Below are 17,405 nucleotides of genomic sequence, written 5' to 3' on the forward strand. Positions count from 1 at the left end.
AAAGGCGTATCTCGAATAATATAAATGCTTATTTGAAAATAAGTTTATTTCGATTTTGTTAATTATAAATTATTATATATTTATACTTACAATTTAAACACTTAAATAATTTCTGAATCAATTACCTGATATTTATAATAAATTGTTTAATAACTTTTCATTATTCCACGCTAAATATTTTTTAGATATATTCAAAACTATGTTCTCTACAATCTTTATTATCTATGACTAATTTGTAAAATATCTATTTGTTTACATGCTCAGTATTTAAATTATAAAGTTGTGAGTGATGAAATAGACTAAGATTTTAATTATAATTTTTCATTGAGAAATGATTATATTTGTAATAAGTGGACAATATAATACAACAGAAATATCTATAATGCAATATAATCAAATATTAAAAATTTTCAAGTTTTTGATACGTTAAATTATAAATTTAAAAAAAATACATATAAATAAAATAATAATTTTTTTAGTAATTGGTATATTATGATAAAATTTATGAACTATTTTGTTTAGAATTTTTAATGTTGTAAGTAATATAAAATGTTTCTTTTTGGATTTTATAAGCTGGTAACTATTTTATAAAAATATTTTATAATATGACTGTGATATCTGTAAATATTCTATTATAAATAAATAATAAATATTCTAATATTAAAAAAATCAAAATTTTATGTAAAATGTAACATTTTTTCTTTTAGGTAGTGAGTTAAGATTAAATATTTAAAGATGCAAAGTATTATACAATCTATAGAGCAATGTAATGTTATCCGCTATACATCTTATAGAACTGCAGCAAAAATGCAAATTTTGCATAAGGAACTTAATAGTAAGTTAATATACATATATATATATAATAAGAATTAATATGATTTATCATATTCTTATTACTTTTACATTACAATAATTACTTTTTTTATTGTGTATTTATTCAATAACAATTTTATTGTGTTTGTATTCAATAATAGTATATATTTTTTTACAGTGCAATATGTTCAATTACAATTAATTGCTGGAGTTTTTGAACGGCATAGACTTTCAATTACAGAAAATTGTGTGAATTTAGACTCAAGTGAAATTGAAGATGTTCTTTCTGATATTTATTTTGCAGCATGCAAAGAAAATAGTACCAATTTTGATGTTGATTTTGTAACAAAATTGGCATTAAATTATATTTTAACAACATATGACAAGTATAAATATATTATTATTTAAATTGTTAATTAAAATTGAAAAAATAGATAATGTTTTGCTATTTAAATATAGGCAATGTGCTAAGACTGTTTCTGTATTTTCTGTGAAAGTTGCTTTAGTACTAATTAGCTCTGGAAGATTACAAGAGAAGTATGGATATCTTTATCAACAATTAGCTGATCATAATGCATGCTTATCCAAAGCTAGTTTACATTCATTACTGACAAATATCTGTAAAATTACGGAAATGCTTGGAGAAAGTGCAGCATATGGATCTCAAAATATCCAATCACATATTGATAAGTGTTTTTCAAAAGTATGATTGAATATTATTTTAAATTTGTTTGAATTAATAATTATTTATTAATTCAATTATATTATAATTTATAATATTTTACAACATTAGTCTCAAGGATGTCTTGGAGTTACCGAATCAGAATTTGCAGCATGGATTATGCAAGAACCTCCCTTACTTGTTTGGGTAACAACATTTAATCGTATAAAATCTGCAGAATATAGTATGTACATTTCATATTTTAAAATATTTAATGACAAATTTTAAAAGATTAAATATAAATTCTTCTTTTCAGTCATACATAATGTTAGGTGTTCATCTTGTAAAATAATACCAATTCAGGGACCACGATATACATGTCTAAAATGTGCATCATATCATCAATGTCAACACTGTTTCTTATATGACAAAATATCTGGAAAGCATAAATTGAAACATCCAATTCGTGAATTTTGTACTAAGGTATACTAATGTATAATTTTCAAACTACAGGCCTTCAGGTGTAAGCTATGTGCTTATGAAAGATATTTTTACATTGCTCTTAACTTCATAAGAGATCAAGTAACACTATATTATTCTGTAATAAGGCCATAAAAGCCTTGAAAAAATTTCTGATTATATTAATATGAAATGTTATAATATTTTTCAGACTTCAAATCGAGAATTAACAAAATTAGTCATTGAATTAATAAGAAACAAATTGAGATTATGTCCTGCTAGATCTATTGAATTAAATGTTGATGAAAACATTCCACATATAAGGTTGTTATTCTAAGGCAATATTACGATATATAAATGTATTTAATTTTATAATTATTTTATTTTATAAATTCTATATTTATTATAGTAATGAAATAACACATACTGATTGCGAATCAGTAAGAAGTACAATGAAAAGACGAGTTTTAAGTGATCCACAAAAAGAACTACAAAGTATAATTACTCATCTAGAAGAGGAAAATAAACAATTACAAATTGAATTGCTTGATATACAGGGTACTAAGGCAGAAAGACTTCAACGTCATAGAGTTACAATCGAATCGCAATTACAACGTTTAAAATTATTAAAAGTATATCGTTATTTAATAATTGATATTATTAAAGTCTAATGGTATAATATGAACTTTAATTTTTTGCAGAGGTGTTTGTTTACTGATAGGATTCGTATGCCTCAAGTAATTAATCATATGCAAAGTACACCAATGGTTCCTGCTCTTTCATCAAGATTAACATGCTTGCCTATAAATTTTGAATTAAGTCCAATTATTCGACAAGAAAATGTAGAACACATTTCAGATGTAAATGTTACAGATATATTACAATCAAATAATTTCACTCGAACTGGAGATTGTATTAATAAACAAAATCATGACATTATGGATTCTGCAGAAGCATCTACAAGTTTAGGATTCAGTAATGTACTAGAACCTACTCAAATAGAATTAAGTACATGGATTGGAGGTACGTTGTATCTGTTTTATTATTTTAAGATATTAAACATCTAATAGAACATTAAAAAATTGTGATTTCATTAATTTATATATATTTAACTTAACTTTTAATTATTAGGTACAAAGAGATTAGAAATGAAGCCGGCTGATAGTGGTTTTTCTCAATGGCTGGGTTCTAACAATTCAGATAGTAAAGGAGAAAAATATTTAATAAAAATGACAGCTAACACTGAAAATGAATCGCCTTTAGCAATATCTGATTCTCTCATAGGTATTCACAGAGATAATACACCATCGTCTTTACAAAGACCTGATAAGCATTCACAACATAGCAGTTTGCAAAATATTCAAGGCGATCTAAATGATATATTAGATAGATTGCAAAATATGGTTACAGATGATCGTCTATTGGATGGTATTACTATGAATAATATATATTACTATATAGTATACTATAGGTACTATAAATAATATATGTGTATATATATATATCAATATTTTTATATAAATTATTGTTTTAGAATCTTATGTTGCTAATGACAATTGCAAATTAAAACGTGCTACCACAGAAATGGAAGATTTATTAACAGGACTTATTCAAGGTATGGAATCCCGAAAAAGTAAGCTTACTACTATTGTGTAGTAAATTTATTAATTATAATTAATATTCTGAATTTTCATCATAAATATTTACAAAATAAATATTTCCGTCCATAAAATAAACTTCAAATCATAATTATGAAGTATTAATATTAATTATAATAAAATTTGTAGTGTAAATGTAATGTGTAAAAATAATATATAATTATGGCAACATTGAAGTAACTTTTTACAAATATTAAAAAATGTACGAACGTACAATTTTCAAACATTATAACAAACTTCTTAGTTTACGTTAAATGTAAACTTCAGATACATGAGATAAGCATACAAAATAGATGTATATCAAAAGAGTAGTATATTATTTAATAAAAACTTTTTTTAAGAAAGATTCATGTGTTTTTTTTTTTGCTAGTTTACTTAACAAAATAAAAATTGTCTTATAAAAAGATGTAAATAAGATTCATCATATTGATGAATGGACTAGATCATCATTTAATGTAGTAATTTATATGTCAATAATATAAAATATGTTCATTTAGAACATATAGAATATGTAATATATTATTACATATCTTTTTCAACTAACAATGTATCCGTTAAATAAGTAACTTTTAATCGGGAAAAATGTAATTTCTCTGATGGTAGATTTACTGTCCATGCCATTACACGAATATCACGATTATACCATTCTTTTATAATACGCCTAAAATAAAGAATATACATATAAATAACTACTACAAATAATTACTTAACATTATACATAGAACTGAATTTAAGTACATACGGATTTATTATATCTTTGTGCAATAATACAGTAGATACACCCACAATGTAATATGCAAAATGATGGAACACCCATTCATAAATATGATCAAACAAGCACGCTACTATATGTTTAAGTGGATTGCTATATTTCACTGGACCTAGAACATCTAGAGCTGAATATGACAATCTTGAAAAAAAATGTGGTCTCCATGCAAGACCTGCCACAATTCGAGGTTCCTTTCTTCTAATCTGTAATAATAAAATTATTTGACACAACTATCATTAATTTTTGTATCGTGTCATCATTTTTAATATATTTTTTACCATATATACAATAATAGGATTAAAACTGGATATAACTGCTCTTTGAAATAATTTTGGATACTTTTTATATGTATCTAAAATTACTTGCACTATTTCCATTTTGGTTTCTTTTATATCAATAATTATTCTTTGTTCATTTGATAAACATATTTCTAGAGCTTCATGAAGCAATGGAATTTTTTCACCTTCAATAAATTTATCTCTGTAGTACATAAAAAAAATTATACATAAATATCATTTTTGTAATATCTTGCATATATAATGTAACGTAATATTTTGTAATACATTATTTATTTACTTAAGTGGATGATTATGGGAAATATCTAATTGTTTTAATTGATCCCAGGTCATGTCTTTAATCATACCAGTTTTTCCAGTAACTCTATCAATTGTTGGATCATGAAATACTATAGGCACATTATCTTTTGTAAGACATAAATCAAGCTCAATTGCTGTACATCCTTTTTCTTTGCTCTATAAAATATTGAATATTCATACATATTCTGATCACTGTTTTATAGTGATATAAGATAAACTAAAATATATTATTTTTATTAAAGTAATCAATTTTTGTTAGTAACAACACTATAGCTACTATATTAGTATCTATATTTGTATTATAAAACTGCTTTTGTTAAAAGGTGTCAAATAAACTAGTTAATAAACAAACAAATGAATTTGTTATTTTTTCAACAATTGCCTAATGTAAAAACAAAAACCATTATTATATATAAGATTTTACATTACGAAAGGCTGTTAAGCTGTTCTCAGGGAAATCATATCCTCCACCACGATGAGCCACCACTCGCATGCAATATTGTTCTCCATTACCATGATCTTTGAACATAGTATTATCTTTTTTCAATGAAAGGGGATTTACACCAAGCACTTCTTGCACAATGCTCAAATTTGGTGGTGGAATCCTTGCTATTTTTAATCCAACTGCGATAATAAAAGAACCCCAAACAATCCATGGTATGCAAAAATTGTAAAAGACACTTATTAAGGTACTCCAGATAGTTTGTGAAAATATCCACAATAAAGCACTGTTCAGAATTAGTTCAATAATTCCATGCATTTTTCAGAGAAATCTTTAGTCTTGTTAACGTTTTTTAAAAGAAAATATGAGTTATTAACTCTACGCATACAAAAACTTTAACTATGATATTGCTGTACGGCACACTGTATTACTTGAAAATGTAATTTTGCACATTCTTGTCAACACTCTTTAAATTTCTTAATATACATAGCTATGTCTGATAACACTTGTTTACACTACAATATCAATATGACAGTATTGAACAAATAGATAATTTAATATCTTTATGTCCCTGAAACATTAAACATTCCTTTAATGATATATATATATCTTTTAAGCGCGATTAAATCTTAAATATCAATTATCAGAACTTTTAGAAATTGTTAATTAGAATTACATTTTATTAATCGTACTTTATAATATAATTACAATAAATGTTAGTGACAATTACTATGTTATATTTCAAAGTAACGTAAAAATTTAATTTAAATTGTAGATTCTTTAATTATAGATACTGACACAATACTAAAACTCAGTTTATATGAAAGATACTTATCAACAATGCTGATTTTTTTATGACAAAAATATATAGATACATACGTAACACCACATACAAGACATATAACAACACGCATTGGCGCTACTGATGTTAGTTCACTATACCAATTACATAAAATTTATGTAGGTATATAAGATGAGTAAAAAAATATATTTATAATAGCAAAAATTAATTTAATATTTTATATAATTTAATTTATTATTAATACATACAATACTATAAATTACATACTGTTTACTTTCGGAAATGAAAATATGACATTAAATAATATTTAATGAATTGAAGACAATTCACATACTTAATGTAACATTTTACATTTACCATTATATTATATTAAAAAAATATATAAATGATTTTATAAACAAAAAATAATAAAAAATAATAAAGCAAAAAACATTTGAATGGAAAACAATGGGAGATTCATTAGACTTTTTAACAAAATATCATAATATATCTAACAAACTAAAGAAGTAAGTATTTCATTATGCATATTTTTTTATAGAATAATTTAATCCGTTTTATAATAAAATCAATATAATTATTAATAATTAAATTTTAGACGATTTTTAAGAAAACCAAATGTTGCCGAAGCAAGTGATCAATTTGGTATGTTATGAAGATTTTACAATATACAGTGTAAGATAAAAATTTTATTAATATCAATTATTTTATAGCGACATTAGCAACTGAATGTGAACAAAAGGAATTATGGCAATATGCAGGTTTATGTCTATTAGATGCTGCTAGATGTCAAGAAACATTAGAGAATATTTTTTCTGAATTAAATTTCTTAATAAAAGCTGGTCGAGAATTTCTTGTGGCTGATAAGAAAGATAAAGATATAGGATGCCCTTCTATGGGACAGGAAAATACACAGGTTTATTATTTTTGGAAATTAAATTAACTATTAGCAATATAACTATATTAAAGTTACAATTTGTTGTATTAGGCAGCAATAAGTTGTTTTGGTCATGCGTTAGCACGATGTCATAATCAAATAGGATTCAATACTATGTCTGCTGGCTTAGCACTAGAACTAGCACTAGCTTTGGGTCCTACTCCAGCTGGCATACAACAATTATGTAAAGCTATTGATATTTTCCCAACTATAAAAGCTATTAATACATTAGTATCTTATCATATTAAGCAAGGTAAATATTGATTAAAATGATTGTAATTATTTATTATAATTAAGTACAAAATATTTTACTAGGTGATTATGTATCTGCTTTACAAATTTTGAATGATTTTGTTGAATTTGTTGAAAGTTATATTAATGTTGGTGCAAGAGGAAATTACAGCGTTATATTACATAGGTATTGAATACAATTTAAAGTAAAAAAATTTTCATAAAATTTGGAAAATAATGGATTTATTAATTATATTATTATATAGGTGTGAAGTAACTAGAGTGCTTTTATTACTTATACTTCAACCATCACCACAAAGACTAGCACCTTGTTTAGCACAAGTCTTAGAGAAGTATGCATGGGTAGAAGAAACTACAAATAATGGCAAGTGTTCTACCATTCTTCTTTTTACTTAAATAATTACTTAAATAATTGTAAACAATAAAAATACTAATAAAATACGAATTGCAGATTTTAATATGTGTGAAGATGAACTGTTATTGTTACAATCATTAGTATTGGCATGTCAGTCACATGATTATCAAGCATTGATGGAATTAGAAGGGGAATTGTGGATTTATCTAAATGCTGAGCAAAAGGAATTATTACATAAGTTAATTCAAGTTTTAACAATACAATAAATGGACAGTATTATATTTATATGAATAATTAAGAAATTAAGAATATTAAAGTTATAAATGATATTTTTTATTAAATATTTTATATTTATTTTATTTAAGTAATACGTTTAAAAAACGTTTCTCTTTTTATATTTAATATTTCATATTTTAATATCTTATTTAATTTAAATTTTTATAGAGAAAGCTTAATAAATTAATCCGTTAAAAGCTATTTGATGATGTAAGCAATAAGTGTGCAGCTCTCGTATATGAGCCATCATTCCTCCCATTCTTGTAAAGGAGGTAGATAAATAAGTATGTCGTATCTGTGTGAAGTGTGAAAGGAAGAACTTGTTGCTGAAAGCAAGGACTTTAGAGGGTCGAACTGTACAGTGTGTGTATTTCTATATATAATGATACATATGATGGTATTGTAGAAGAGGGGATTGCGTTCCACGAATATACTAAACTCCACTTTCTTATACCTGAAGATGAGGCAAGTCTCTGAGGTAGAGTCAGTGATTACGTGGACGTGATCACGGCTTTATGTTAGTTTGACATATTCGCTATTTGTAATTTTATTTTATTAAGGTAATAATTAATGTCTCTTAAGTGCAATTCTATATGTGTACCTTTATCTCACTTTAAGTTGATAAAAGTTTATATTTGTTATATGTTTAAATATTAATTTTTATATTTTCATCTGTAATACAAGGTAAAAGAAAATATCATTATTTATGAATATTATAATTATTTAAAAAATAATATAAAAAAAGTAATACATTTTACGTATACTTTATAATAAATATAAAACTATCAAATAAGTTTTTTTATATTCATTATGCTTAAATTTTAATGCAATAGAAAATTACTAATATGATAAGTTACAAATGATATTTTTAATTTCTTATTTTATTTCTATGTAAAAAAAATAATAAAAAGTTAAATTTCTTTTATCCATATTTCTATTGCGTAAATGAACGTTAAGTGCCGAAAGTATCTGATTCTATATGGTACCGTTAAATTCAATAGTCAAATTTTGAATACATATTAGTATCTTTGTCTAGTGGTTAACAAAGCCAATATTTTTTTAAATCTTTGCTAGGATATTTATTTTTTACTTTTTTTTCATACTTTATAAAGAACTTTTAAAAATATGATAAATAAAAACTTTATTAATTCTGAGTTAAATGTGTTTGATTTAATAGAACAAATTGATTGTTTTTAATTTTATATTAACTAAATTCCTATTTAATGAATATATTTGTAATTATTATTCAGGAATTATTACAGTAATCATATATTTTGATGACCTTGAACTCTATACGATACAGGTGAATGTCCGAGAAACACCTGCATACTTTACCTTGTACTTATTACAAACTATATTTACTATTTTCGTTTGCATAAATATAGTATGTGAAATATATGCAATGAAAATAACTTCAATTGAATACAAATATAATTCTAATGTGATTGTAAAAAAAAATAATATGTATCATAATTAAAAAAAAAATTTCCCCTTTTATGCATAACAGTTCAATTTAAAGAATTTTTTAAAGGATTAGGTTACAAATTTAAACATGATAATTTTTACAATATTATTATAAAATGTTTAAGAAGACATATATCATATATGTTATAAACATATTTTTTCAATAGCAATATGACCAAAGATTGGAAAACTATTTTTGTAACTGGAGGTGCCGGTTACATTGGAAGTCATTGCATCGTCGAACTTTTAGAGAGTGGATATAATGTTGTTGCAATAGACAATTTTGCTAATAGTGTTACTGAAAATAGCGGCGAATCCGCAGCTCTTAGAAGAGTGGAACAAATTACTGGGAAAAAAGTTATATTTTATAATTGTGATCTCATTGATCGAGACAAACTTGAAACAGTTTTTAACAAGGTATAAAATATAACTTAAAAAAAAAGAATTACCTTATTTCTGTAATATTTTTTTAATCATGCCATATTTTAAATTTTAGCATAAAATAGATTGTGTAATTCATTTTGCGGCAATAAAAGCGGTTGGTGAATCAATGCAAGTACCGTTGCATTATTACCGAAATAATATCATCGGTGCCATCAATTTGCTAGAGGTATAAATATAATTGAATAAATCTTTATATACATTTTTATAGCATAATAGTATAATAAACTAATAACTATAGTATAGTATAATGAATTTAATCTTTTTATAAGGTAATGAAAGTTGCTGGATGCTTTCAATTAGTATTTAGTAGTTCTTGCACTGTGTATGGCGAACCAAACGAACTTCCAATTACAGAAGAACACCCAACGGGAAATATTACAAATGTATATGGTAGAACAAAGTATTTTATTGAAGAAATGCTTAAAGATATATCAAGAGCTGAAAAGGTACATTTTAAATTTGAATTTCGGAAAAAATCAGAAAAAATCAGAATAATCTAATTCAAAGCTGAACAATGAATATTTTAAATATGTATAAAATCTTCATTTTTATTTAACAGAATTGGAATATCATTTCACTAAGATATTTCAACCCAGTAGGTGCTCATCAAAGTGGTTTGATTGGAGAAGATCCCACAAAACCGTTTACGAATTTAATGCCTTATATAGCGCAAGTAGCTTTAAGACATAAGCCTGAACTCGTCATTTTTGGAGGTGATTACTCTACAAAAGATGGTACAGGTATGAATAAATTTTCTTATTTCTCATACAATATTGTAAACACATACTGTTTAAAATAAAAAATGGTGAAATATTTATTCTTTATAGGCATCCGTGATTATATTCATGTCATGGATTTAGCTGCTGGTCATGTAGCAGCTTTAAATGCTTTACACAAACGACATTTGAGGCTAAAAATTTATAATTTAGGTACTGGTAAAGGAGTGTCTGTACTTGAATTAATTAAAACTTTTGAGAGTGTCACAGGAACAACGGTGCCATATGTTATAAAACAAAGAAGAGAGGGTGATATTGTATCTATGTATGCAAATACAGATTTAGCAGAAAAAGAATTAGGATGGAAAGCTAAATATAATGTTGAACGCATGTGTAAGTAAAATAATATTTTCATTACATTTTCGCATCGAATAAGATTTCTTATTTAATATTTCTTTAACTTAGGTGAGGATTTCTGGAGATGGCAAATGATGAATCCACATGGTTATCGTAGTTCAGTAAAAAATGGTATTAGGGAACATGTAAATGGCACTTTATAATACTGTTACTTCATTATTATTAAAGAATTATTAATTTATGATAATAAAAAGTGTAATATAAAATCAACAATATTGGAATATTTTCTTTTTTTTTAATTCAATACTAATTAATTAACTTATTTACATCTGTGTTAGTATTGTTTTGAGTTTCTTTTGTTTCTTGTATCATTGTATATAATGATAAGTGTTGAAATTTTAATACTTCAAGACCCCAGCTTGTCCATTTAGGAAGTAAATATCTAGCAAATATTTCTAAACATCTTGGTTCATTTGGAAGATAATCTTTCATAACTTCTATAATTCAAAGTAATATCTTTATATATCTTCAATAATTTTTTTAAATATAAATTATTATTGATATATGATTTTACCTGTAAGTGGTGGTTTATGAGAATGTACAGCACTTGGTATACTTATCAAAAGTTTACCATTAGGAATATTTATTTCATTTCCATGTAATACAGATCCCAGAACTAACAATTCATAAGGTTGTTTACCAGGAGTAAAATTGAAATTACATATTGTATTGCCTCCTTGAGTAATCTAAAACATAAACATAAACAGAGTAAAATACAACTTATTTTTCTCTTTTCACAAGTTTTAATAATTTATAAAATTTTGATTAAAATATATGCTTACTTTTACCCAATACCATTTTGCTCTGTATGTAACACCCCATGATGGAAATATATCATTAAAGATACTATGTAGATGACTTGGAGCATTGGTACACCATATTGCCACAATCCCATTTGAACATAATAATTTGCCAATTGGTATTTTAGCCAATTCTTCATTATACATCATTTTGTAGCTGTTTAACAAGAAAATATATAAGACAATTTGTACAAGAGTATAAAATATTATTTACAGAAAATTGCTATCAAGAATTGAAATGTTTTTATTTATAAAAAATACAATTAATCAATGTGATAAAATTAAAATATATAAATACTATTTCAATATGAGGCTTTTTGATAAGTTGCATCTAAAATCTTATTTACCCATATGCTCACAAAATTGAGAACAAGAAAAATTTATACTATTATCAAAGTACTTGTTCTCTTTAAATTGTTCAGAGAGCTTTCTTTTTTTACTGGCTTATATTGAACCATACTAGATCACCTAGCTTGTGAATATTTGGTTTTTTTCCTTCTTATGGACTTGTTCCACCAAGGAGGATCCAACAATATAAAATCATATTGGTTATTTAGGCCCAGTTTATTTGCAATATCTCTCACATCATAGCAATAAAATTTACATTTTTGAGGGAAAACATATCTTTTTTCCTTTAATTCTGATGTAACAGCTACTTCCATATCGTTGCAACCATAAAAATTTTCCTCTTTATTGCAAAATGTGTCCTGATAAAATTTTTGTGAAATCAAGCGTGCTGCTTCATTGTTATCAGATGATACGTTAGTAGAAAATAATCCCTCTGTTTTTACAATCGAAATTATTTTGTTAAATGTTTTCTTGATGTAATTTATCTACAAAATAAATAATATTAATTATAATTATTTTGTTTGATGATTAGACTATCAATCAAATTCTTTGTTTTTCACTACATACTTCTTTTAAATCTTCATCTGGTAAAAGTTTTAAACGTTTCCTTTTTTTAGTTTTACATTGTAATGAAATTCCTTCTTGTTGTTCTGATTGAATTGTTTGATTTTGTCGTAAATACTGAGAATTTATATCAAATAATATTTCATTAAAAATTAGTTTACACTGTGTATTGTCATTTTTTACATTTGTATAAATATTATTAAGGTATTTTAAATGAGATATTATCCATCCTTCTTCGGTTGAGAAAATTAAACTCATAATTGATAAATGTACTACACACTAGACATAATTATACACCTTTAATTTATTTGATCTGATAGTTTTCTTATTTTTTTGTGCATAAATAAGTAACTTTTCAATATATTTTGGTTATAAAAATGTATGCATTTTTTATATTCAGACAAACTTCATAGCGTTATCGTTACTATAGTAACATGGATGTTAGTTTAAGAAAATGGCGACTTTAGGTTAGAATGTACAGTTATCAAACTTGTATCTTAATTTTTAATAATATTACACGATATTTAATCATATCACAGTGAATTTGAATTTTGATTACACATTTAAGTGAGAGAAAAAAAATAAAAATGAGAATTGCTGTAGAAGGTTGTGCACATGGTGAATTAGATATTATTTATGAAACTATTCAGGAAATAGAAAAAGTTAATGGAAGAAAGATAGATTTACTTATTTGCTGTGGAGATTTCCAAGCAACAAGAAATTTAAGTGATTTAAATTGTATGGCAGTACCTGATAAATATAAAGATATGTGTACCTTTTATAAGTAAGTTATTTAACTCTATGTTTGTCAAAATGAGGATAGTTAAATAATTTAAATTAATGTTTTATTCTTTATCATTATAGATATTATTCTGGAGAAAAGGTTGCTCCTGTGTTGACAATATTTATTGGGGGTAATCATGAAGCTTCCAACTATCTTCAAGAACTACCATATGGAGGATGGGTAGCTCCCAATATTTATTATTTAGGATATGCTAGTGTGATAACAGTAGGTGGTATTAGAATTGCAGGATTATCAGGTATTTATAAAAGTCAACATTGGATGCAGGGACACCATGAAAAACCACCATATACTGAAAATACAATCAGAAGTATATATCACACCAGAAATTTAGAGATATTTAGATTAAAGCAGGTAATACTTTTTTTTTTAAACAAAAAAATAATTTTTTGTTCATTATATTGTGTCATTCATTATTATTTTATTTTCAATATTATTCATTTTATTTATAAACTATCTTATTTGTAGCTTTCTGGTAATATTGATATTTTCTTGTCACACGATTGGCCATCAGGCATAACTAAATATGGAGATGAAAGTATTTTATTAAAAGGAAAACCTTTTTTCAAGTAAGCTAAATTGCTAAAAATCTCTTGTATAAAACATATTAGTTTTTGAATATATGAGCGTTTATATCTTATTATTTTATTACAGAAATGATATTGAGAATAACATGCTTGGTAGTCCACCATGCATGGAACTTTTGAAACATCATTACCCAAGCTATTGGTTTTCTGCTCATTTACATTGTAAATTTGCAGCTCTTGTTCCTGAAAAAGGAGGAACAAGAATAACTAAATTTTTAGCCCTAGATAAATGTCTTCCGAAAAGAAAATTTCTTCAAGTACTTGAAATAGAACATAATTCTGATTTACCATTGAAGTTACATTATGATTTAGAATGGTTAACAATATTATATTTGACAAATCATTTATTAAGTGTCAAAAATGGAATTCATTATATGCCTGGACAGTATGGTAATATTAGATGGATATTTACACCAACTGTAGAAGAAAAAGCAATAATTTTGAATAAATTTAATTGTAATTTACAAATTCCATTGAATTTTACACAAACTGTAAAACCATATAATCCCGATAGTACAGATGTATCAGTGGAACCACCACAATTGATAGTGAATAATCAAACAACTCAATTTTGTAATACTTTGGGTATTGATGATCCATCTGTTTTACTATTATTAATGAATAATATAAAAGAGTTGAAATCAAATGAATCATTGATGGAAACATCATTTGAACAAATATCAAGTTCTCATGAAATTTCAATTTCATGTGATGAAGATAATGTCTTAAGTTCTACATTTGATGGAAGTATAGCTAGTCGAACATCATCAAATTTATCTCCAAAGAGTAACATTGAAGAACAAGAATCAGAAATAAATAACAGTAAAGATGTTGAAAGTTTTAATAGTTTATCATCAGGAATAAATTATGATTCTACAGATGATAGTAAATAATACATTATTATTTTATTATAATGTACATAGTATTTCTTATGTAATAATATGTTGTATATGTAATAATTATTTATATTTCAGGTAATTATATCATTCAAACTGAACCAAATCGTAAGAAATTTAAACGTCGCAATTATTCTATATATTCAAATACATTGTAATCAGAATAATTTTAATTTGGAATGCCTAATTTCCAAAAAAACAATGTATATGAAGAATTTTTATGACTATTGTAAGCGAATGTTAGCCACGCCGGCCGTTCCTAGGCGTGGGAAGACTTCTTTGCCTACTCGGTAGAAGCCACTCACGGTTAAGGACCAGGTGACGGTCCCAAAGTTTATGACGGATGTCCGTAAGGTTCCAAAGTTTATGATGGATGACTGTAAGGTCCCAAGGTTTATGACGGATGACCGTAAGGTCCCAAGGTTTATGACGGATGGCCGTAAACCAAAACTAGGGTACCCGGACGAAGGTCAGAACGAAGGATATATATATATATATATATACCCGAAGGGGTGCACGGAGGAACAGTCCGTCAGCAGAACGTCATCTAAGTCGAACGTCGGAGTCGGTCTAGCGCGAGAATATACACTTTGTCCTCAATGAGAAACGATTTGTTAGAATCTTTGCTTACACTATGTACAGTTTTAAATTTTATTTTTTGTAAAAAGTCTTTTTTTATTAATATATTATTAATGTAAGAATAATGTATATTAATTTTTTATTTAATAAATATGCATCAACTGTTTGCATCCTATTTTTCTTTATTCTTATTTTGTTAACGTATAAATATATATATATATATATATATATATATATATAAAATACGAAGTACATATGTACATCTCATAAATGTTAGGTTAGAAAACTATGTTTTCGTACGAAGTGATACCGACAGTAAACCGAATAAACTCGAAATAATTTACTTTATTCCTAATAATTAAAATATGTTTTCATAACAATGATACTGTACTAATTATTTTTAATAAGTTAAGATAAAATTATTTAATCATTATTGATATAAAATGGATAAATTAACAATTATTTCGGGAACATTGTTTCTTGCCGCCGATGTATTTGCAATTGTTAGTCTTGCTATGCCCGATTGGATTATTACTGATGTCGGTGGTAAATAATTGAAGTTACATTTTTTTGCTAGTTTGTTATAATAAATGCATAAGTTCAATAGTATTGTTATTTATGTAATTCAATATATATAAATATATGTATATATATATTTAATTATATGTTTCTCAAAAACAATTTTTTCAGGAGACACGAGACTAGGACTGATGTGGTCATGCATGACTTTGTATAATAGACATCAAGTTTGTTACAGTCCAGAATTGCAACCAGAATGGTTTATGGCTCTTGTTTGTATTTTTGTTGGTTGCATTTTAATAACAGCCACTATAATATTATTAGCTAGTTCTCATTGGGATCGTAATGTTATTCCTTATGCAAGATGGGTGGGATTTACAGCTAGTAAGTGGAATTAATAATTACTTTTCACAAATAAAATTTTATTATTAAAAAATATAAATTTATATTTTAGTGGTACTATTTTGCTTAGCAGCTGTTATATTTCCAATGGGTTTTCATATTAATGAAATTGGTGGACAACCATATCAATTACCAAATTCACATCAAGTTGGTATTTCTTATATACTTTTTGTTTTAGCTTTATGGATTACGGTAATTTCAGAATTATTTGCTGGCAAAGTTTGTCTCCCACATTTTTAGCATCTTTCATTTTCTGAATGTATCTCTTGTATCTGTCTGATATTGTTGATAGTTATTACGTATTTCGTTTGTAATTAGTGTAAAGAATATGATCTGTTATTATATAACTAGAAATAAGTAATTAATAGAAGTATTAAAGGGTTTTTTTATATTCTTTATTTATTAAAATATATCATTTGATTGCAATTTTTTAAAATGAATTTTAAATGTTCTTATAGTATTATGATAAAAAGGAGTAATAACAATATGAGAAATGAAGTGTCAATATTTGAAACAATAAATATTTTTTAACAAATGATAATCAAGTTTTTATAACATATATACATATTTTTATTAATTTTTATAAACCTTAGATATATATTTTAATATTTAAACAGGTGAATCATAAGACTTTACAAGCTCTGTTTTATCTAAAAGTATAGTAGAATTAATTTAAATTTTATATGACATAAAAGAGCTGATTATTTTGAATATTTCTGATAACTGCTTAAAAATGGAATGCAATATATTAATCTTTTTTTTTACTTAAATAGCTTTTATAAAATTGAATATTGAAATAATTGTAAATGTATTTATTTCAAGCATTTTTAAAGGAAGACTACAGAAACAG

General features: G+C 25.3%; 6 protein-coding genes across 12 annotated transcripts; 4 read left to right on the plus strand and 2 right to left on the minus strand.

The window, feature by feature from the left end:
* The first annotated feature begins 694 nt into the window (after nt 1–694).
* LOC122528190 (dystrophin-1-like) lies at nt 695–3,937 on the plus strand. Of its 3 annotated transcripts, none has more exons than XM_043653056.1 (11): nt 695–835; nt 992–1,199; nt 1,273–1,516; nt 1,607–1,718; nt 1,791–1,957; nt 2,145–2,257; nt 2,343–2,565; nt 2,635–2,956; nt 3,065–3,361; nt 3,468–3,548; nt 3,721–3,937. In XM_043653056.1, exons 1-11 carry the CDS (start codon nt 736–738, stop codon nt 3,723–3,725), a joined length of 1,872 nt encoding a protein of 623 aa, XP_043508991.1. In that variant the 5' UTR covers nt 695–735; the 3' UTR covers nt 3,726–3,937. The 3 variants fall into 3 exon arrangements, with proteins under 3 accessions (XP_043508991.1, XP_043508992.1, XP_043508990.1); XM_043653057.1 differs by lacking the exon at nt 3,721–3,937 and having other exon boundaries at nt 3,065–3,136; nt 3,218–3,361; nt 3,468–3,681; XM_043653055.1 differs by lacking the exon at nt 3,721–3,937 and having other exon boundaries at nt 3,468–3,679.
* Nucleotides 3,938–4,027: 90 nt separating this feature from the next.
* Nucleotides 4,028–6,295, minus strand: LOC122528191 (glycerophosphodiester phosphodiesterase 1-like). 3 transcript variants are annotated; one of them, XM_043653061.1, is made up of 6 exons: nt 6,278–6,295; nt 5,381–5,969; nt 4,937–5,112; nt 4,639–4,840; nt 4,334–4,563; nt 4,028–4,252 (listed from the first exon to the last, which is right to left on the minus strand). In XM_043653061.1, exons 2-6 carry the CDS (start codon nt 5,714–5,716, stop codon nt 4,114–4,116), a joined length of 1,083 nt encoding a protein of 360 aa, XP_043508996.1. In that variant the 5' UTR covers nt 5,717–5,969; nt 6,278–6,295; the 3' UTR covers nt 4,028–4,113. The 3 variants fall into 3 exon arrangements, with proteins under 3 accessions (XP_043508996.1, XP_043508995.1, XP_043508993.1); XM_043653060.1 differs by lacking the exon at nt 6,278–6,295 and adding an exon at nt 6,197–6,272; XM_043653058.1 differs by lacking the exon at nt 6,278–6,295 and adding an exon at nt 6,091–6,120.
* A 288-nt stretch (nt 6,296–6,583) lies between these two features.
* On the plus strand, nt 6,584–8,066 carry LOC122528179 (40-kDa huntingtin-associated protein-like). The gene is made up of 7 exons (XM_043653031.1): nt 6,584–6,706; nt 6,796–6,842; nt 6,911–7,113; nt 7,186–7,387; nt 7,450–7,552; nt 7,632–7,750; nt 7,838–8,066. The coding sequence occupies exons 1-7, from the start codon at nt 6,648–6,650 to the stop codon at nt 8,005–8,007; spliced, it is 903 nt and encodes a 300-aa protein (XP_043508966.1). The 5' UTR covers nt 6,584–6,647; the 3' UTR covers nt 8,008–8,066.
* Nucleotides 8,067–8,134: 68 nt separating this feature from the next.
* On the plus strand, nt 8,135–11,268 carry LOC122528178 (UDP-glucose 4-epimerase-like). Of its 3 annotated transcripts, none has more exons than XM_043653029.1 (7): nt 8,135–8,495; nt 9,649–9,898; nt 9,978–10,091; nt 10,195–10,371; nt 10,485–10,665; nt 10,753–11,034; nt 11,107–11,268. In XM_043653029.1, the coding sequence occupies exons 2-7, from the start codon at nt 9,653–9,655 to the stop codon at nt 11,199–11,201; spliced, it is 1,095 nt and encodes a 364-aa protein (XP_043508964.1). In that variant the 5' UTR covers nt 8,135–8,495; nt 9,649–9,652; the 3' UTR covers nt 11,202–11,268. The 3 variants fall into 3 exon arrangements, with proteins under 3 accessions (XP_043508964.1, XP_043508963.1, XP_043508965.1); XM_043653028.1 differs by having other exon boundaries at nt 8,136–8,577; XM_043653030.1 differs by lacking the exon at nt 8,135–8,495 and adding an exon at nt 8,593–8,701.
* LOC122528177 (N(6)-adenine-specific methyltransferase METTL4) lies at nt 11,260–13,219 on the minus strand. The gene is made up of 5 exons (XM_043653027.1): nt 12,774–13,219; nt 12,327–12,691; nt 11,841–12,015; nt 11,573–11,744; nt 11,260–11,495 (listed from the first exon to the last, which is right to left on the minus strand). The coding sequence occupies exons 1-5, from the start codon at nt 13,026–13,028 to the stop codon at nt 11,305–11,307; spliced, it is 1,158 nt and encodes a 385-aa protein (XP_043508962.1). The 5' UTR covers nt 13,029–13,219; the 3' UTR covers nt 11,260–11,304.
* Nucleotides 13,220–13,224: 5 nt separating this feature from the next.
* On the plus strand, nt 13,225–17,090 carry LOC122528230 (lariat debranching enzyme-like). Its single transcript, XM_043653150.1, has 9 exons — nt 13,225–13,554; nt 13,635–13,926; nt 14,041–14,141; nt 14,227–15,044; nt 15,134–15,163; nt 15,290–15,294; nt 16,078–16,180; nt 16,325–16,537; nt 16,608–17,090. Exons 1-9 carry the CDS (start codon nt 13,358–13,360, stop codon nt 16,793–16,795), a joined length of 1,947 nt encoding a protein of 648 aa, XP_043509085.1. The 5' UTR covers nt 13,225–13,357; the 3' UTR covers nt 16,796–17,090.
* Nucleotides 17,091–17,405: the final 315 nt, after the last annotated feature.

This window comes from Frieseomelitta varia, unplaced genomic scaffold (genome assembly GCF_011392965.1).
Source record: "Frieseomelitta varia isolate USP_RPSP 00005682 unplaced genomic scaffold, Fvar_1.2 scaffold_247, whole genome shotgun sequence".
Taxonomy (NCBI): domain Eukaryota; kingdom Metazoa; phylum Arthropoda; class Insecta; order Hymenoptera; family Apidae; genus Frieseomelitta; species Frieseomelitta varia.